At 38.4% G+C, this 19,881-nt stretch overlaps 1 protein-coding gene across 1 annotated transcript; it reads right to left on the minus strand.

Moving 5' to 3' along the window:
* Positions 1–12,247: 12,247 nt before the first annotated feature.
* Positions 12,248–16,906, minus strand: LOC122310883 (eukaryotic translation initiation factor 4B2-like). The gene is made up of 3 exons (XM_043125118.1): positions 15,531–16,906; positions 13,129–13,569; positions 12,248–12,606 (listed from the first exon to the last, which is right to left on the minus strand). The coding sequence occupies exons 1-3, from the start codon at positions 16,658–16,660 to the stop codon at positions 12,582–12,584; spliced, it is 1,596 nt and encodes a 531-aa protein (XP_042981052.1). The 5' UTR covers positions 16,661–16,906; the 3' UTR covers positions 12,248–12,581.
* Positions 16,907–19,881: the final 2,975 nt, after the last annotated feature.

A 19,881-nucleotide genomic window follows, 5' to 3' on the forward strand; every position in this document is an offset into this window, starting at 1 on the left:
TGATTTTGTGTTTGGATAATAATTAAGTAATGATTAGATGTAAATTTTAAAAATTTAAAATTAAAAAGTATTTTATATTTGAATAATATTTATAAAAAAAATTGTGAGAACTTTCAAGATGTGATTAGAATATCCCTATTGCCAAACAAGACCTTAATGACTAAAATATAAGGATTAAAAATTTATATTATAAAATAATCCTTGTATCTTTAAATATTGTAAGTAACATATGTTATAAGGATTAAATACTAAAATTAGACTTTTTGATACCGACTTGTGGAGATTAAGCAACTCCTCCATTACTCTTTCATCGTTAAATTAAAAGCAAAATTTTACAAATTATACCATTATCTCACTCTTATCCAATTTTTCAATTATTCAACCCTTTCATCTTACCAATTTCAATGCAAATCAAATTAGTTTAAGTTACGTCTTTACTACCAAACACTATAGTGTAAGCCTCATTATCCTCTTTAACAGTGACCCCTTTCACCATGAAACTAATAGAAAAAAGAGTACAGACTTTCTAAAACATTTTATTTATATTTTTAAATATTTTTTAAAAAATATAAACAAATAATCAAGACACTAATATTCACTTTCTTAATTAATAAGTAAAAAAAATTAAATACATACGCAATCAAAATGAGAAAACAAAATAAAGAGACATTCTAGCATTACTAGAAGAAGCAACTTAGAAAATCAACACTTCAACAGCTTCAATAGTACATGACACATGGATATTTTGTAGATATCTTCCTTTCCAAACTTAGAGATAGAAGGTCCAATTTCTCTCTAAAAATCCAATGCCCAACTTGCTCAAAGGAGGGGGAGCTTCCTCCTTCTTCTCCTTCTCCCTCCCTTTTCTCTCTATGCCTTCCTTTATTTTATTTCTTGGTTTCTTTGGTTTTTTCAAGTCGAGGAGGACGAAACGTAGACCTTCAGCTCCACACCACAAGATTTCCAAGGCACTGATATTTCAGACAGGCGAAGAAGTTAATCGAAAGTGGCGGTGCATGAGCCACGCACCTCCGTCCAAGAGGTTTTCTACCACAGCGCGCAGCTATTTTGGGGTGCAAGGTCACTAGTCATTTCAAATCTATTGATAGTCATTTTCCTAGGGCGGCGCATGTACCTCACGCGCCAAGATAGCTTCATTTTTTGTGTTTTCTTTCGATTTTTTCGTGTATTTTTTATGTACTTTTGTTGTTTTAGGTTGTATTGAGAAAAAATAAAAATAAAATCAAAAAATAGAAAACATTGTCTCTAGGACTAGGGGTCTGTAAAGTATGTGCTCCACTCCAAGGGAGTAGGAGCTTTGTTTTCTATCTTAGACGGTATTCTAAGATAGAGATTTGTTTCTTAGATGTTTAGTTTGGAGGCGCTGAACAAGATCCTGTCAACCACAAAGAAATTTATGTGTTTGGGGAGCTAGAAAAATTAGAATTTGACTTGTATTTCTCAAGTAAGAAGTTGTAACTATCCATTTTATAAATGAATGAAATAATGTTTCCTTGGCAAAAAAAAAAAAAAATACAGGACACATCTATAGCCTTCTACACCAAATGAATGCCTTTGAAAAAGAAATGATTGAGATTTCTCATTATTGGCAAGAAACTTGTGCACACGAGTATTGAAATCCTCATCAACGCTTACTTGACTCTCCTTAGATGACGGATTCTCTAGAATGAAGGAATCTGATTCCATCTTCTAAAACTTATAGATAGAAACCAAGTCAAAATCCTCGAGAACACATGAAAAGCCCTCATGAGAAAATGAAAATAACTTGACTCTCAACTAAAAAATTTAATCCAAGTTAAAAATTATGAAAATCTAGAAAAAGAAATGAGAAAGAATGTGAGAATCCAATAATGGAGACTCACAAAGATGTTAATATATATAAATACATACACGCACACACATATATAATTTCACAGCAAATTAACATTACACAACTATACCAATCAATTGGCCAAAAAGCTAGCTCTCAACATGGCTTCAATGAGTTAGTTTCTTGCTAGTAATTGGTTCTGACATATAGAAGTATTGCTAACACAAACCTAAACATTAATTCCTCAATTATAAATCCCAAGGCATACTATATAGAATATGTAGTTGACTAAATATACTTCAATCCAAAATGTATTTTTGTCTAGAGATTGAAGCATGGACTAGAGCTTAGCTTCGTCTAGCTCTCCCTCGAGTCTTGCAGTGTAGTATAAGGCCATGTTGATTAAGCTGGTGCCTTTATTGACTTCTCAAGGAAACTCTTGTCATCATGATGGCTCAGGGATGGGTGGCATGTTGTCTTCGGATACTAGTTTTGGTATACCAATTACTCTAGCGACACGTACTAGGTCTACTTCTCATGCAATGTTTGGTGTCGTTCTCCTTCCCTAGGGAGTTGTGTCAAAAACTCTGAGAAGTGTGTACTATTGACAATGAAGGCCAAGTTACTCTAAGACTTCGTTTGAATGCACAATTCAGTCCAATGCACTTAATTTTTAGACTGAGTTGAACATCCAAATGCAAGTTTCATCTCTTCTGAAAGTCATTTAAATATGAAATTAATAATTGGGTCCCACAACTTCTCAAATTTCTACCATTGACTGGACCCCACTTGACATATCTATGCGTGAGACAATATTTTATGTTCCCTCCATTTGAAATCTTTGTCCTTTCCCGTTTTCCAATGAAAAATCCTGTCTTTTCCCACCAACATTTTCATTTTTGTGGGATCAAGAAAATTAATTTGATCATTAGCAAGTGCAATCTCCCCCCCCCCCCCCTCTTTTTTTTTACTTTCATTTCTTTTATTTTGCTTGTAGGTTTGGCACTGGTAAGTGGAGACAAAGCTATGAATATTAATAATTAATGGTGGGACTCAATAATTTTACAACTTCCTATAAATACATCTAAACTCATTTTAACATCCAAATATACTTAAATTCATCTTAACTAGGTCACACAAAACTAACTTAACCATCTCAATTCACTATTATTTATAAAGAATTTAGATCAACTCATTTCAGCTTAACATCCAAATGCAGCCTAAGTGAAGGAGAAGATCAATTGTCTTTTTTTAAAAGTGGGATCATGTCTAGGTTTGCTCGTAAGCTCATCTTCTAACTCGAGCCAATTGACTTATTCTGGGATGACTATTTTGGGCTTTTCTCCCAAGCCTTCTATTAAGGGGCCAACTTGTAGTGGCAAAGGAAAGGATTTGGTGGGGGCTAGGCCGTAGAATCATACATGGACCGTGTGGCATGTGAGAACTCTACTTGGATCCTCTCCATTTGATGGAGATACATCTTCATCTGCAAGGCCCAACTAATCTCTAGGCGATCCTTTGTTGCAGGGCCTAGCCCAAAATTGATCGACGAGTGCTTCCGAACTAATCTCCAACATTGTTTCACTACTGAACAAGATTCTAAAGAATGTGTTACAGGAGACCTCTTCCTCATCGAGTAACATCTCTATTACCCATTTTGTAAAGTTGCCGCCATGCGAGTTGGGTGATAAAGTGTGAGTTATGTGATAAAGTACACTAGGGAGCTATCTTTAGGTCTTGACTATATTGTAGAAAGAGGAAAACACAATTGTGCCCCCAAGGTCTCTCAACTTTGAGTGTCATTGTTTCCCCCTTCATCTATATCTCCTATTGAGGGTATCTCAATATCAGGTTGTAAGGAGTATTTTTGTACTTTTTTTTTGGATACTCTGGTGGATAGCAGTACTAATCTTGCCAAACTTTCAGTGTGTTCCTATTGTAGAAAAAGGTGTTGAGGTTGGGATGGGAGATTGTGGGCAAGAATTAGTGCCTTAGTGTCCTTAACTTGCGATTGAATAGGATCATTTCAATTTACAACTGATGACTAGTGAGGCTGAGGCAGATCATGTGTCGTTATGTGCTTTGTCATCTTTGTCCTCTAGATTGACTTACCCTCGAATTAGATAATCCAAAAAGTGAAGGAAATTCAGAAGTTTATAGGGGTCTATTGTGAGGGGTTTGAGGATCAATTCGGAGTTTATTTATTGTCATTGCGGGTCGTATTCTCTCTCCCAAACCTGCTTCCATAAAAGATAGAGAGCTTAAGTGTCTTACTAATTCTATTAATTATGATACACTAGAGGGGATTGCCGATCAAGGAAGATCTAAGGGAAGGGTGGCTTGTTCTCCAGGAAATCTAAAATCATTTCTTGGAATGTTCAGGGTCCTAATGATCTTGATAAGAGTCTTCAAGTTAAGGATCTTCTTCATCAATGGAAAGTGGACATTGTTTGTTTGCAAAAAAATAAAAATAAGCTTGAGATTATTAATAAATGCACCATTAGAAGCTTGTGGGGATGTTTGTATGTGGGTTAGGAGTTCCTTGCTTCCAATGGAGAGTTTGGGGGTGTTCTCATTGGGATACGGGGTGTTGAGCATATTGAGGTGTATTGTGAACCATATAGTTTCTTGTTGTTTTATGAATGTGGAGGATGTGTTTATTTTGGCCTTTTGTTGGAGTAAATGGACCCATTGCAGACAGTTATAAGAATGACTTATAGGATGAGTTAGTTGGTCTATGTAGTTTATAGAACTTACCTTGGTGTGTTAGTAGTGATCTTGATATCACTCGATTCCCCAACAAAAGATCAGGAGAAGTTTGGATTAGCCATGCAATGAATGAATTTTCTAAATTTATCTTTGATATAGATTTACTATATTTACCTCTACCCGGTGGAACGTACACATGGTCCAATTATCGAGCTTCGTCCCTTTTGGTATCCTCTTCGTGGGAGGCTTATTATTCTACAATACTCCAAAAGAGATTACGTAGGGTTGTTCGAACCATTTTTCTATTGTGCTAAATTGTGGGGGCATTCATGAGGGTAATAGATATTTCAAGTTTAAAAACGTGTGGTTGGAAGTTGAGGGCTTTGTGGAGAATGTGAGATCGTGGTGGTCCTCATATCCCTTGAAGGGCATACTGAGTTTTATTTTAGTTGATAAACTCAAAGTTTTGAAGAAGGATTTGTGAAGATGTAGAATGCAGATGTCTTTGGGCATATTGATGGTAAAAAACAGTTACTTTATTAGAATTTATAGGTTTTGGAGTGAAGGGAAGTGGTCTCCCCTCTTTCTATGGAGGAGCGTTTATGGAAAAGACCTCTCACCATTGAGCTAGATAGGGTTCTTTTGATGGAAGAAATCTAATGGAAACAGATCGCGAGTCCTTTGGTTAAAAGAAGGGGATACATGCACTAAATTCATCCATTGGGTGGCTAATTCTCACCATAGGAATAATGCTAATGAGATGCTTCATATTGATGGTTAGGTTTGTTCAGATCATGAAGTTATTGAGAGTCATATTTTCAATTATTATGAAAGTCTTCTTTCTAAACATTTCCCTTGAAGACCTAATCTTGATGGTATGGCTTTTGAATCCATTGACCAGTCGAGTTCTAGTTGGTTGGAGAGACCATGTGAGGTGATTGAGGTTTATCAAGTGATTGGTGGGATGGCTAAGGATATAGCTCCAAGCCGGAATGGATTCTCTATGGCATTCTTCCATGATTGTTGGGAGGTTATTACAGAGGATATCATGAAAGTTTTTTACAAATTTCACTTTGTTGGAAAACTCAAAAAAAAGTCTTAATGTGACTTGTATTGCTTTTGTACGGAAGCAGGTTGGGGCAATTGAAGTTAAGGACTTTTGTCCCATTAGTCTTGTTAATTGGGTATGTAAGATAATCTTATTGTCATAAATAGTATTATTTCCAAACCTCATAATGGCTTTGTTAAGGGAAGACAAATCTTAGATTCTACTCTCACTATTAATGAATGTCTAAATAGTAGACTAAAAGCAGGTGTGCTAGGTATCGTTTTGCAAAATAGATATGAAGAATGCCTATGACAATGTCAATTGAACTTTTTGTGTTACTTACTTGGGATGTGTGATTTTTGAGAAAGATAGATCTTATGGATTATGTATTATATTTCTACAGCCTATTTTTCGGTATTGTTGAATGGATCTCAAGTAATAGTTCTAGGGGGCTAAGACAATGGGACCCCCTCTCTCTTTTCGTTCCATCATTGTTATGGGTGCTCTTAGTCACATGTTGGGTGCAGCTGTTGATAGTTGCTTCCTCCCTAGCTTCTCAGTGGGAGGTGTCAATATCTCTCACCTCCTCATTGCAAATGATACCTTGCCTTTTTCTAAGCTGGATATTGGTCATATTCAATACTTGAAGGTTCTATTGCTTTGTTTTGAAGTTGTCTCGATTTTGAACGTGACTTTGTTGAAGTCCGAAATGATTCTTGTGGGTTCAATGGTTAATGTTCAGTGTTTGGCTAGCATTTCGGCCTGTAAGGTTTCTTCATTTCTTATGAAATATCTTATTCTCCCATTGGAGGCTACCTTCAAGGCCAAATCTATTTGGGACAGGTATTTGAAAAAATTGAAAGAAGATTGAAAGGATGGAAAATAATTTATTTTTCTATAGGGTAGAATAACTTTGATCAAAAGCATTTTATCTAACCCCCTAATATACTTTCTTTCTCTATTTCCTTTTCCTGCATGCATTCGTGGCTTCTCGTATTAAGAAGTTCTTCTATTTGTTCCTTTGGGGAGGTATTGGGGAAAAAGTTAAGTTCCATATCATTTGTCGGGAAAAATTTTGTTTTCTAGTAACTTGTGGTGGTTTGAGATGTGTAAATGAGAATTTTCAATAAAAAACTCTTGGAAAATTATCAAGAATGTTTATGGATGTATCACCAAGAAATAGACTTTGTGGAGAGTAGTTTTCAATTTTAAATATAGGAGTTTTAAGGGGGGCTGGTGTTCTATTGAAGAGAACTTGTCACATGTAGGGGTGTAAAAATAAATCAGAAAATTGGAAAACTAGCATGGATTGAACCAGACTAGTTAGTTTGGTCTACCTTTCGACCAGTTCGGTCTGGAATCGGTTTCTTCATTTTAAAAACGGGTCAAATCCGGTCCAGAATCGATTTTATGTTTTCCAATACCGAATCAGACGAGTTATAATATATATAATTATGTATAAAATAATATATTATAATTTATAACATAACATTTAATCTTAAACATGAATATTTATTTGATCATATGTTTTAAATATAAAATATATATATTCAATACATTTTATTGTCTAATAAATTCTCAATATATTTTTTTTATAAATACATTAGTAATAATAATATACTTAATATATTAAAACTAGAAAACTGGACTTGGTAAAACCAGAAGTACCGGTTTAGGGGGTAACCAGTGCGTTATCGGTTTTAAAAAAAATATAAAATCAGTGTTACCGATTCAGTCCTAAATTTTTTCCAAAACCAGATCAAACTGGACCGGTTACACCCCTACTAGTGTGGAATTATTGAAAAATATTGGTTTGGGTTGTAAGAGATTCTCTAACTTTTTTGGATTTGAGATTAGGAGGGGCCATGGTGGTTTTTTTTTTTTTTTTGTTTGATGTTTGGTGTAGTGCAAAGGCTCTTAAATATGTCCTCGACAAAGAGGCTTTGGTGGCTGACCTTTTGGTGTATTTCAATGGCTCTATCTAATGGAATATTATTTTTTGGAGAGCAGCTCAAGATGGAACTTGGAGCTTTTGCCGATTTTTTCTATTCTTTGTATGTTTTGGCTTTTGGTAATGCTATGGAGGATATGATGATTTGGACTCTTGGTGGGAGTACCGAATTCTCCATGTGATCCTATTTAGGCCCTTTTGAGATTTCATAATGATCATTGTTTTCCCTAGACTGGTATTTGGAAATGTAAGGTTCCTCTTAAAATTACTTTATTTGTTTGGATTGCATCATTTGAGAGAATACTCACCGTTGACAATTTGAAGAAATTGGGTCTCATTATTACAAATTAGTGTTTCTTGTGTAACAATTATAAGGAATATGTGGATCATCTAATGTTACATTGTGAGGTGACTAGGTTGGTTCTTGTGGGATGAGATTTTTAACCAGATTGGTGTAACATGGGTTGTGCCTAGAAGAGTGGTTGATATATTTAAGTGTTGGACAAGTCTTAGGGTAACGTTCATATTGTCATTGTGTAGAAATTCATACCTTACTTATTAAGTGGTGTTTGCATATGGAGGGAAATAATAGGTATTTAAACATAGGGAGCATTCCTTGGACAAGTAGAATCTTTTTTGCCTCACTATTTTCCGAGGTATCTATCATTATTTAAAGAGTAATGCTAGGTATACTGAAGCATTTGCACCAATGGGTGCTTATATATATATATATTGGTGCTTATATATATATAAATATATATTCTTAACTGTTAAGAAATGTATTAAATTTTTTTTCCTTCAAAATTAAGAATTTTTTTGCTTACTGTTAAAGGAAAAAAATAGTAATAATTTGTCAATTCTATCCGTAGACTTTGGTCTCCGTAGAACTACCCTTTTTTAAAATGAGGATAGCTTTTATAATTTTCTTGTATCCATATCTAGTGCTGAATAGTCGGATATACTGACAGCAAAGCATCCCTAATAACTGATGAGAAGGAGATCACGCATGGAATTACATCTCTGTAATTTAAGAAAGTCTATTGTTAATATTTTTAATGTATACGTTACACTGGATAGCTGTCATACGTTAGTTGCTTTATTGTAATTAGTAGATACCTTGTATAGCCACACTATGTATCTATTATAAAAGGAAATACAATGATACCTCTAATCTCATCCCATGAGATAGAGTTTCTCATAAAGTCTTCATGTTATCGAGCTAACGGGGAGATAAAGAGAATTCTTGTTTCCTTGCAGCTATGGCTTCCAGTTTAGACTCTTTCATAAACAACACCATCATTGAATACCCTTACCTTGTGACTCAAAATATGGCCAATTTTATGTCACTTCGTCTTTCATCAACAAACTTCCTTTTATGGAAGACACAAATGCTAAATATCCTTGAAAGCTACAACTTGCAAGATTCTGTGACTGGTGAAACACAAGCACCACCACAACTGATTGCCGATGGTAATTCAGAATAGCAAAATCCAACATTTGTGAAATGGCGCAAGACAGATCATCTTGTAAAGCGATGGCTCACTACTACCCTCTCTGAAGAAGTTCTTAGAATAGTTGTTGGTCTAACAACTACTGTCGAGGTCTGACATGCTCTGGTACATGCCTTTGCACATGTTTCTTCATATCAGTGTCTTGCTATAGAAATACTCATTTATCCTCTTATTAGGCCTTTTAAGATGAGAAATGAGTGTTTTTATGTGGTATCAGAGCAGGCTAACTTATGACCAATGATGAGTTCCTACGACCTACCCACGATGATGGTATCGGAAATACCGGCCTACACGTCAGGGGGCATATTGAGAAATCTCACATGGCTTAGGAACAAACTTATCCTGGACTTTATAAGGAGTTACCCTACTCCTCCTATTAGGCCTTTTAAGGGGAGAAATGAGAATTTTTTTTTTTTTGGAAATAGATTTCAATTCATTACTGAATGAAGAAAGTTACAACTGTAACCAATAATTACGAGTAATAAGTCCCGATTACAAGCCAACTACTCATCGGTTGTACGCTCCCCCGTACACAATTTTCATTGCGCCGGACTGTGTCTAAAACTTATAAACTCTCCAATGACGACGCCATACTGAGATGCGAGACTCTGTCAAACAGAAGTGTTCATCTCGGCTCGTCTACGATAAAACAACACAAACCATCCTCACCCTCCAAAGGAAGAGAGGAACTACCCAACCTTCACCCTCTATAAGAGGAGAGGACTCACAACCCTCATCCTCAAAGAGGAGAGGTACTTGCCTATTTCAAAATTATTTATTAAAAAAACTAACTAAAACAACCATAACAGACCAATAAAAACAAACTTATAACACTATGCTCTCGCCTTACGCTCACTCGCCTTTTACCCAACCACTTTCTGTGCAAATGTTCATGTCAGCACCCAGGATACTCACTGGTAGCCTGCACCACGCACAGGTAGCCTGCACCATGCAAGGGTAGCCTGCACAAGGGTTTCTCACAACAAACCAACCAAAACAAACCACTTTCTGCATCCCGTCGCCATCGCCAGCCCATCATTTTGAAACAAGGTCACAGGGGCTTCTCACCGTTGCCGGCTTCTCACCACCAAAACCATCCATACACCACTTCGGCTAGATGAAATGGAATCAGAAACAAAACCGGAGACCAAGCACATAACTTATTTCTAGAAACAAAACCATAACCGAAAATAAAAAACCTCAAAAGCTGCATCTCCCCCACTCCGGCCGCCACCCAAGAGAGTCTCCACGCTGGGTTACGCTCGGACTCCACCCCAGAAGCTCACCTTAACCTCCCATGCACCTCAGCCTGAATCCCGAAAACCACTCTGTTTCCATGGATGAGACAGGGCACCTTAAACCCCACAGGATTACATCTAAGCCTGCAAGCAAACCAAAACACCTCTGGCGGCAAATCACTCGGACTCCGTCCACACCGGAGACTCTTTGTTCTCCACCACGCCCAGCTATGTAGTATAAAATGGTGGTTAAACTTAGAAAACACCCTTCAGACCACACCATGCCACAGCCAAAAACGTAGACAATGCCCTCCTTCTCCACCGTGCAACCACCACTCCGCCAATCGCGAGATATAATGGAGAAAGACTTCGGGCTCCTTGACCGGGAGGTGGAGCTTTCGACCACCGAAACCACCACCCAACCGACGCTTTATTGAAAATAGAAATCTAAAGGCTACAAACAGAGGAAAAGATAAAACAGAAATGGAAACTAAGATAGACAGAAAATAGAGAGATGGAGGTAGGCTCCCACCTCCCTCGGCTGAAAGAAAACTGCCTTGTTTCTAGAGAGAAGAAGGAGCTTCTCTCACTAGAGTTTTTGGGGGATGTTTTGATAACGAATTAGAAATGAGAGTTTCTATATGGTCAGAAAGTCTTCATATATCTTTTACCATCAAGAAAATCTTACATTTACTTGCAAAAAAAAAAAAAAAAAAGAAAGGACCAGATAATAAATCATTCGTAAAAGCCCTATAATTCTAACCTCACGCATATTTGTAATTTTTAGAATCCCCAAAATCCTAGCCTTAAGCTACATTTCTACACATGTTGAAAAGGGTATGGCCAGGGAAGGTAAGAATAAGGGCGGTCAGGTTCTAAATCCAACTCCAAACCACAGCTCAAACTTACCAGTTAGAATCCTTAATCCACAAAAAGCTTAACTTCTAAATCCATCTCCAACGCCAAACCAGAAATCAAATCCTAATGCCGTGTCAAAAAATCAAAATATAAAATGGAAAGAGATGAAAAATCATGTTTGAAATGAATTTTAAAGACAAAGGAGATGCAATGAAGGGCGGCTTGGCTAGGTTGTGCGGTTTGGATAGTAAAATGAGATGAGTTAAGATAAAAGTTAAAAGTTGAATAAAATATTATTAAAATATTATTTTTTTAATATTATTACTATTTTTGTAATTTAAAAAAATTAAATTGTTTATTGAGAAATTCTTGGATACCGATAATGTGTTTCAAGCATTTCTTTCAACAGTATTTTTTATTTTTATTTTTACTTAGTTATTAGTTAAGGCTTTTTTTTTTATTGATATTGTGAATTTTTTTAAAATATTAAAAACAAATGTATGAAAAAAAGGGCAAAATTGCCTTGTCGGTAGAATCGGATTCTGTAGTGTCATACTTGTTTATTATATTTTGTATAAACATTTGATAAAATTGTTAAAAGATCAAAAATTAAAAAATAAAAAAAGAAATAACTCTTTGGATAAAATTCTGTATTTTAACTAACCAAATGCCAATGCCCTTAATTTTGTCCCTGAATACGACCATGCCAAGTTCACATTACTCTAATTTTGTGGTAGCAGCTGATTCAATTTAGGAGGAAAAGACAGAAAACAAGCCGGCTAGAAGCGATTTCAATTTATCTCATTTTATTAATACAAATATTTCAAATTTTAATAAACAATTCAACCATTTCAATTCTCAAAACAATTATAATATTAAAATATAATATTATAATAATATTTTATTCAACTTTCATCTCATCTCAACTCACTGTCCTAACCGTCATCTTTTTAACTTGAATTTAGGGTGGTATGACTGAGTAAGCAACAGGGTAAATCCAGCAGCTCCTTGTATCATAAAACGAATGAAACTAAATACGTTACAATAGAAGACAATATCTACGGTAAAACAACAAAACTACAAAAGTCCTGAGTCACAAAATTTAAAAAGATAAAATAAAATTAGAAGAATTAACTGTATATCACTCAGAGTGGCTGTCAAAAATAAACTATTGAGTCCCATAGTTTCCAATACAATTGTCATACGAACAAAACAGGCTCACTAATTCAAAACAGAAAGAAATAAAAAAACAAGCAATTTTACATAGTTTCAAAATGTAACAGATAAATGCATTGAGTTCCCAGTGCCAATACTCAACAATTTCTGCTCCACTTCCCGAAGCAAACTGAATAAAACCAAGAAAAATGTGAGACAATATTATTTGCTCCCGCTTGTCAAAACTAGACTACAATCCAATGAATCCACACACTGCTGTTCACCACCTATCCCTCGACCTTGGCCTGCCAAAATATCAAGCTCACTGTCGTTAGTAGCATTTTAAGACATTTCAAACTATATTTTACCTCCAAAACACATCAAGCACACATGTTGAAGCCAGAAATGTGCGTGCAATTCTGAACATTTCTAAGCTTCCATACTTTAACAGCAAAAGGATTTCGGTATTTCCAAATTCGAGAGCAAATGATTCTCAATCAGTTTCTTGACTGCTCCAAAGTTTTCAATCTCTTGGGACTCTTTTTTTACATTTGATAACATTTTATCCAAATAAAATAAAATTCTGTTCACCACAAGCAACAACTAATTTGCCACAACCAATTACAGAACTCCTATTGTATTTCAGTAAATTTATAGAAATTTTAATTCTTTACAACGTTTGTTTCAGAAAATCATCAAAATTCATCTCAAAGAGTCAAAATTGAACATTTAAGTTACTCCACCAGCCGAACAGAGAACAACTTGCTAAAAGTGGAAAAGCAAAGATCGAATCAGCATAAGCAATGCTACTGCTAAAATGTCCTTACCTATCCAAGTCTCTGTTGCCTATAAATCCTCTATCCCTGCCAGATCCAAAGGATCTTCTGTCATCAGCAGGCCTTGCCCACACATCCCCTGCACCCCGTGAGCGAGGCCTATCCATGAATTCCATATTTCTTGTTTCCTCGATTGAACTAGATTGAGAAGGTGGCCTCTCAGGAAAACCAGCCACCCTACCTGCTCCAGAACTGGGCCTGGAACCAGGCCTTTCAACAGCTTTCTGCCCAAATCGAACTTTACTATCCAAATCATGAATCAGTGTTTCCAATTCCCTTTCTCTGAGAAGTATTATGTCACATAAACTGGATTGATCACCACCAGACCCTTGTAGAGATTCACTGTTTGCTTCCATGGTAGATTCTCTCTCAAGTTCCTTCTTTAAGTGATCTATTTCTTCTTTTAACTTCCTTTCCTCATCTGTTTCAAGCCTGCAATATTTTCCTCTTAAGAGTTAAAACACAACTTCATAGGAGATCCATAAGTCATGTATTATATACAGGAAATGCACCACATAAAAATTGACATCCAGCTGTGGGCATACAGCAAGTGGAATCTAAATCAGCAAGAGGGAAAGTTTGACAAAGTGATACACCACTTACGAGATCTTGAAAGAAACCTAAAGCTGCATAAGCTAAACGGGTTCTAGTAAATGGAAGACAACACAAACGTAACTGGCAGAGATGGAGCTATAGAAAATTGTTTGATAAAATCAAGTAGCATATTTTCCTTATGATGCACATATAATTATCTATAAATGAAGAGTGGTGCTACTCTACCGCTCAGAGTGCACCGCTCATTTTGACCGCATGCACACTTTTTTTTTTGTTTTTTCATTTTTCTTTTCAGATTTTTTTAATATATTTAAACATTTTAAAAAAATAACAATACACTTAAAATCACTTCCTTAATCACTAAGTAAAAAAAAAAAATTTGTGACCAACGGTCACTTTGAGGGGGCATGGGGAGAGGGCACACAAGCATTTTCCATAAATGAAGGACATACTCTGCTTTAAATTCTGGTAAATAGAGGACAAAAGCCCCTGCAAAGATTAATATATAAATGGCCTTATGTCCTCACAAGACCATGAAAAGAAGTATATAAGGGGAACTGGGAACTATAAGGGCATAATCAGATACAAAGATAAATTAATTAAAAGAACCAATAAAATTGTTGTATAGTTATAATATTGTTTAATAATGAAATTAAACATAGACTTAACAGAAAAACAAAAAGTTGACTAATCAAACATCTTTTCCTTGACTAGTCTTACGGGCAAAGTTTGATAAGCTATCAGTGTATTACTTTCATGATTGCGCTTGTGCATCCAATAGCTGTAAACCACCCTTCTAATATAATCAACCTTGCTAGCGGGCCTAAAAGCCCTTCTTTCTAAGCTAAGAATATTTGGACCCTTTTTCCATTTAAAAAAATCAGGTTGCCTCATGATTTATAAAGTAACTAACTCCCAAAAGACTTCCATTTGATGTTCTTAAGGTACAATTCACTAATTCTGTAGTTAGTTTCATCAAATCTGTGGATTGACAATTAAATCAACATACATACTTGTCAAACAAAACTACACCCAAAACAAAAGGAAAAGAAAAAAAAAAATAGAAACAGAAAGAAAGAACCTCAAAAGCCCTTCTATTGTTCAAAATCCAATTACCAATTCTAACAAGCTATTAAACCTGGAATGCAGATCAAACTTTTAAAATTAAATTATCTTCATTGACAGCACATGGAATACTCATGGTGAGCCATTCATCAATTCAACTTGGCTTACATGAGAACGGTGGAGCAAGCCAAAAAATAAAGGAATGGGAGAGTATCGAGAATCACGCAATCCTAAAAACACAAGGACTACCCAAGAGTACGTGAAGGAACTTTCTTAACATCATTACACTAAAAGGACATCAAATTCATAATAACGCTAATGAATACTATGTAAGACTCACTACCATATCAAGACCAATTACAACTAAATATTAAGTTATCAAAGAAATGCCACAAATTTGTCAATTAAACCGTTTTAACTGAATCAAAAGGTCAAGCTAAATAAGAAATACAAGAATTAATTTTCTTTTTAAGATCGAAGTAGCTGCAAACATAACTTTAGAGTCATCCTCATTAAATATATCACATTCTTATCTTCCAAACTTTACCCTTGCACACTTGAGCCTCATCGGATAATGAGTTTTAGAGCAAAATAATCTTATTCAACTTCACTCGATTACCGTTAAAAAGTTATGCTACCTAACGTCCTAAGCATTAAGTGCTTCGCTAACAGTCACTACGTCAAAACCACTTGAAATAATATATCATAATTAGCAAAGAAACTTCTACGGGAAAATTGGCAATACATTGGACACAGATTGCAGTCGCACGGACCTGTCAACGCTGCGATGCTCCAAGTCAAGATCAATCTTCCTCCAATCCTTACCTTGCTCCTCGAGCAAAACCTCCCTAGGCTTGGCATCCCCAAAAGGATTCACCTTTGGCCTCGGCTTCACCACATTATCAACCCTCTGCTGCAGCCCCTGACCCTCAGACCGGCTTGACTGCGCGCTGGAAGGCCTGCTCGAATGTGTACTCGTTGGTGTACTCGCTTTCTTAGCCTCAATTTCCGAATCCATCTTCTTCCAGTTCAAACCTTTCTCCGCTAAAACCTCCTCCCTAGGCCGTGCGGCACCAAACGGGTTCGGCTTATTCGTCTTCGCCACCACCAGCGGCTCATTCACACCCGAATCCCCCCTAGGGGGGTCCAACACCAATCTTGGCCGTTCCCGCTCGCTCTCACGAAACGCTCCCCCTCCTCTAGTCCAGCGATCGGCCTCCTGAGCCGAATCACGAAAGCCTGAACCGAATGTCGAAGATCTAGAGGGAACAGGCTTTTTCCCAACCGCCCAATTATCAGTGTCATCGGCCCTAGACCCGCCTCCAAGCGACCCGTACCGATCCTGCCGACCCGAATCGAGCGAAGGCATAGGTTTTTTCGTCAATGCCCAATTGTCTACCTCGTCAGCCCTCGACGGCTGATCGAATTCCGAAATCCTGGACGGAGGGGTACCCCTCCGTTCCTGATCAAATCCACCATAGGACCTCCGGGGACCACCTCCCCAGGACCCATCAGCATCGTCTCGCTCTCTGCCACGACCAGTTAAAGAACCGGACCGCTCGTAGGAAGAGAACCCGCCTCCGAGCCTACCGTACTGCATTTCCTCGGGGGAGCGCTGTTTGGGGCCGGTGGGGAGACGGCTCATCTCGTCGGTGGTCAAGCCTTGGCTGTATTCGGTTGCGGATCGCTGGCCGGAGGACGCGGAGTAGAACTCAGACAAGGTCAAGGTCGTCTTCTTCTTCTTGGTCTTGGTGCTAACCGATTCTTTCAGGCTGGGGAAGATATGGGAAGAAGACTCCGCCGCAGAAGACGCAGCCGCCGAGGCAGCCTCGCGCTCCTCCGCTTCGGCCAGCTCTGCATCGGCGGCCCAGGTGCCGATGTTACCCCATGGCTTTCCGGACATTTCCTCGGCTCGAGATCTGGCGAACAAAGAAAAGGAAAGCTGGAGATCCAAATGAGAAATAGTTGCTCAATTTCTAATATATATTTTTAATAACCAATTAGACTGGGGCTCCGTGGAGCCGGAGCTCCAAGAACAAGTGGAGCGGTTACAGCTGGGAGCCTGGGAGAGAGAGAGAGAGAGTGGAAACATGATAGGTTTGATGGTGAGGATGGAAACCGTCGTTTTGAGAGAGACGGCGGGGGTAGATGCGCTGTTGCGTGGGGTGTTTGGTCACGCACGCGACTGCTAAGCTTCGGTTGGGTAATTAGAGAATTTTGAAATAAAAATTTTAAGTTTTAAGATGAATATGATATTTTAATATTAAAATTTTAATATTATATTTTAATATTATTATTATTTTAAAATTTAAAAAAATAAAAAAAATTAAATTATTTATTATATTTTATACAAAGATTTGATAAAATTATGATAATAAGATGAAACTTTTAAATTTATATGGTCAAACCGAACTAAGTGTGGGCGTGACATGGTTCAATCACCATACACTATGAAATCACTCCGTTTAAAGCCGGAAAATGATACGCTAGTAAAAAAATAAAAATAAAAAATAAAAAAGAAGAAAAGAGAGAGAATTAAACAATATATAAAATTAGTTCTTAAAAAATTTAATATTATTTCTCTCAACTTTTTTATTATGTTTGCAATAAATGCTCATTAAGACTCTCTTTTATATATGTTAATGTCGTATTTCGCAGATCGAGCAGTTTCACATGAATCCAACCTGATGACCAGCAACTAAGAAGAAATAAGAGCTCTAGAGTGGCGTGGAGCATCTCCGATGCTAAAGTTAGTGGGTATTCTTGGTGTAGAATCTAGAGAATGAAGTGTCAAAGTATGTGTAGAAGAAGATCCAACCCCTCCTCAACGAGGACAAGGGGTATTTATACTTGACTCAGGCTCGACCTCATAGGGGGGTCATGGGGTGTCAGTTTGTACTCAGGTTAGACTTGCTATCAGCTCCTCCGTCGGACAACAGTGTGTCAAGGCAGGGTCATGCCGACTACTAGCACCCCTAGAAGCACGTCATTGCATGTTTGGTCCTCGATGAGCAATGAATGCGTGAATGCGGCATAGTCTATAGCTGTAGCGTGCCCTCCTCCGAGTTGTATTTAATTCGGCGTGTCCTTAATTAGGCATGCCCCATTCCTGGGCGTGTCCAGCCGCAAGTGCTCTTGGACAGGCATCGTTCTCATCCTTGCTTGCAAGGTCCTATTTGCCACTTGGGTGTCTGGTGGTTCTCGACCGTGGAGTGCCCTCTAGCTGCCTCGCAGCTAGGCTTCCTAGGCTAGTTTGGGCTCAATACTCGAGCTTTTTGGATGGGTCTTTGGTGCAATTCCTCTCTTGTTCTCAAGCTCTAGACCTCCTTATACCTCGTGGCTCGAACCCGTTGGGCTAGGGCTAGCCCCGAGAATAACCCCTCTCACAGTAGCCCGTGTATTCTTATCATAAAAATATGATGGGAATTCAATGCATCTTGGCACATCTCTCATGGATACGTACCCCACAACTATTTGTCTCATCATTAATGCTAGAGGGCCTTTGAGCTTCTAGTGCTGCATCAATTCCCGACGGTTATGCCTGATCCAATGCCTCCTTTTGTTCGGCACTGCTGGTTGGTTCGTGTTCTCCATGCATCTTTCACTACCCTCTTATGTCTGCGCTAACCTGCATCAATTGAGTTCCCTGAGGCCACCTGTCCCTATCATAAGTGCAAGTTTTGCCTTAGTTCCTGCAACCCCTCTATCTTCCCAATGGTTGATTAGACCGGTGGGGGGCCCACATCCTAAGCCATGCATTGGCTTGTGCTCCCTACGTGCATGACATGGCCTCTTTTTCCCAGGCTAAATCGTGTTAGTTGGGATGCACAAATTGTTCCATTGGCATCATCAATGTCAAACGACGCTTTATTTTCCATGTGCCTGTCAGTCACCCATGGCTATATAAGGTTCCCCCTTCTTCTTTTTTTGCTATTGTTGTCCCTTTCTTCTCTAAGTATTCTCTTGTTCCTCAAGCTCTCCTTCGTCGTCTCCTTCCTCATTGTTCCTCAAGCCTTTCTTTGTGATATGTTTCCTTCTTTGCCCTCTAAGTCTCCCTTTCCTATCACCTTCCTTCTCCTTTGTCTCCCAAGCTTCACTCCTCCATCGCCTTCTGGAGGCTCTACTCCTCAAGTGTTTTCATAGCCCCAAAAAGTTCTTCCACTCCTAAACCTCTGTTCTTCGGCGGCAAGAAATGGGTTTCATCGGTCACCAGTGCCAATTTTCGAGTGATTCTAATGAAATACAACATCCCTGCCTCGATGGTCCTGGAGGTTCCTACAGACACCGTGGATCCCAACGGAATGGAGTCACTCCTGGCCCTTTACCCCTTAATGTTCGTGAATGATCTTCACCTCCTGCTCTGTAGCCCCATCTGCGACATCCTCAACTTCCTGGGATTGGCCCCTACATAGTTTCATTTGAACACTTGGCAGCTCTTGGTATATCGCTGCATTATCTACCGGCAAGCACTTAGTTCGACTACCAAGGAGTATCCCAATATGACCGCTCATGAGTTCTTGCCTGTGTACCGCGTCAACCATCTCGAGGGGAGTGTATGCTTCTTCCAAGTGCGTGTCCCTGGCTGAAAGATAGCCAACCTCAAGTAGTGGCACTCGAGTATCAAAGATTGGGCTTGGAAATACTTCTTCGTTTTAGTCTCATGGTGGGAATACCCCAAATGAGAGGAGGTTCACTAGGAGTACCTGATACGGGAGATCTGGTCGTTTGTCCCTCTTTACAATAGCTTGTCCATCACCCTGACTCAACAAGAGGAAGCCATGCTAGCGATAGTGCTATCCAGGGTGTCGACCAATCCCCTCGACTCGGGAACGAACCTGGCCCTCTCCGATGCCAACATAGGAGCTACTTGACCTTGCTTAATCGCTCGTACGTAATCAGTTAGGACTTCTTGGGCGACATCCCGTCGTCTCGGGCTAGAAGCTTTCCTTTGGTCCCTCCAGCAGCAAGGGGAAGCGACCAAAGGTGCGCCATGATGAGGTTAGGGAGGTTCCCAGAAGCGAGGCCGACGGATCCCATAGTGGTGAAGATGCTCCTTAGGGTGGAGTTGGAGGATCCAGACCCTCTCATTCTCATAGGGGTCAAAAGGCAAGGATTGAGGGTCCC

Source organism: Carya illinoinensis, chromosome 5 (genome assembly GCF_018687715.1).
Source record: "Carya illinoinensis cultivar Pawnee chromosome 5, C.illinoinensisPawnee_v1, whole genome shotgun sequence".
In the NCBI taxonomy this organism is placed as follows: domain Eukaryota; kingdom Viridiplantae; phylum Streptophyta; class Magnoliopsida; order Fagales; family Juglandaceae; genus Carya; species Carya illinoinensis.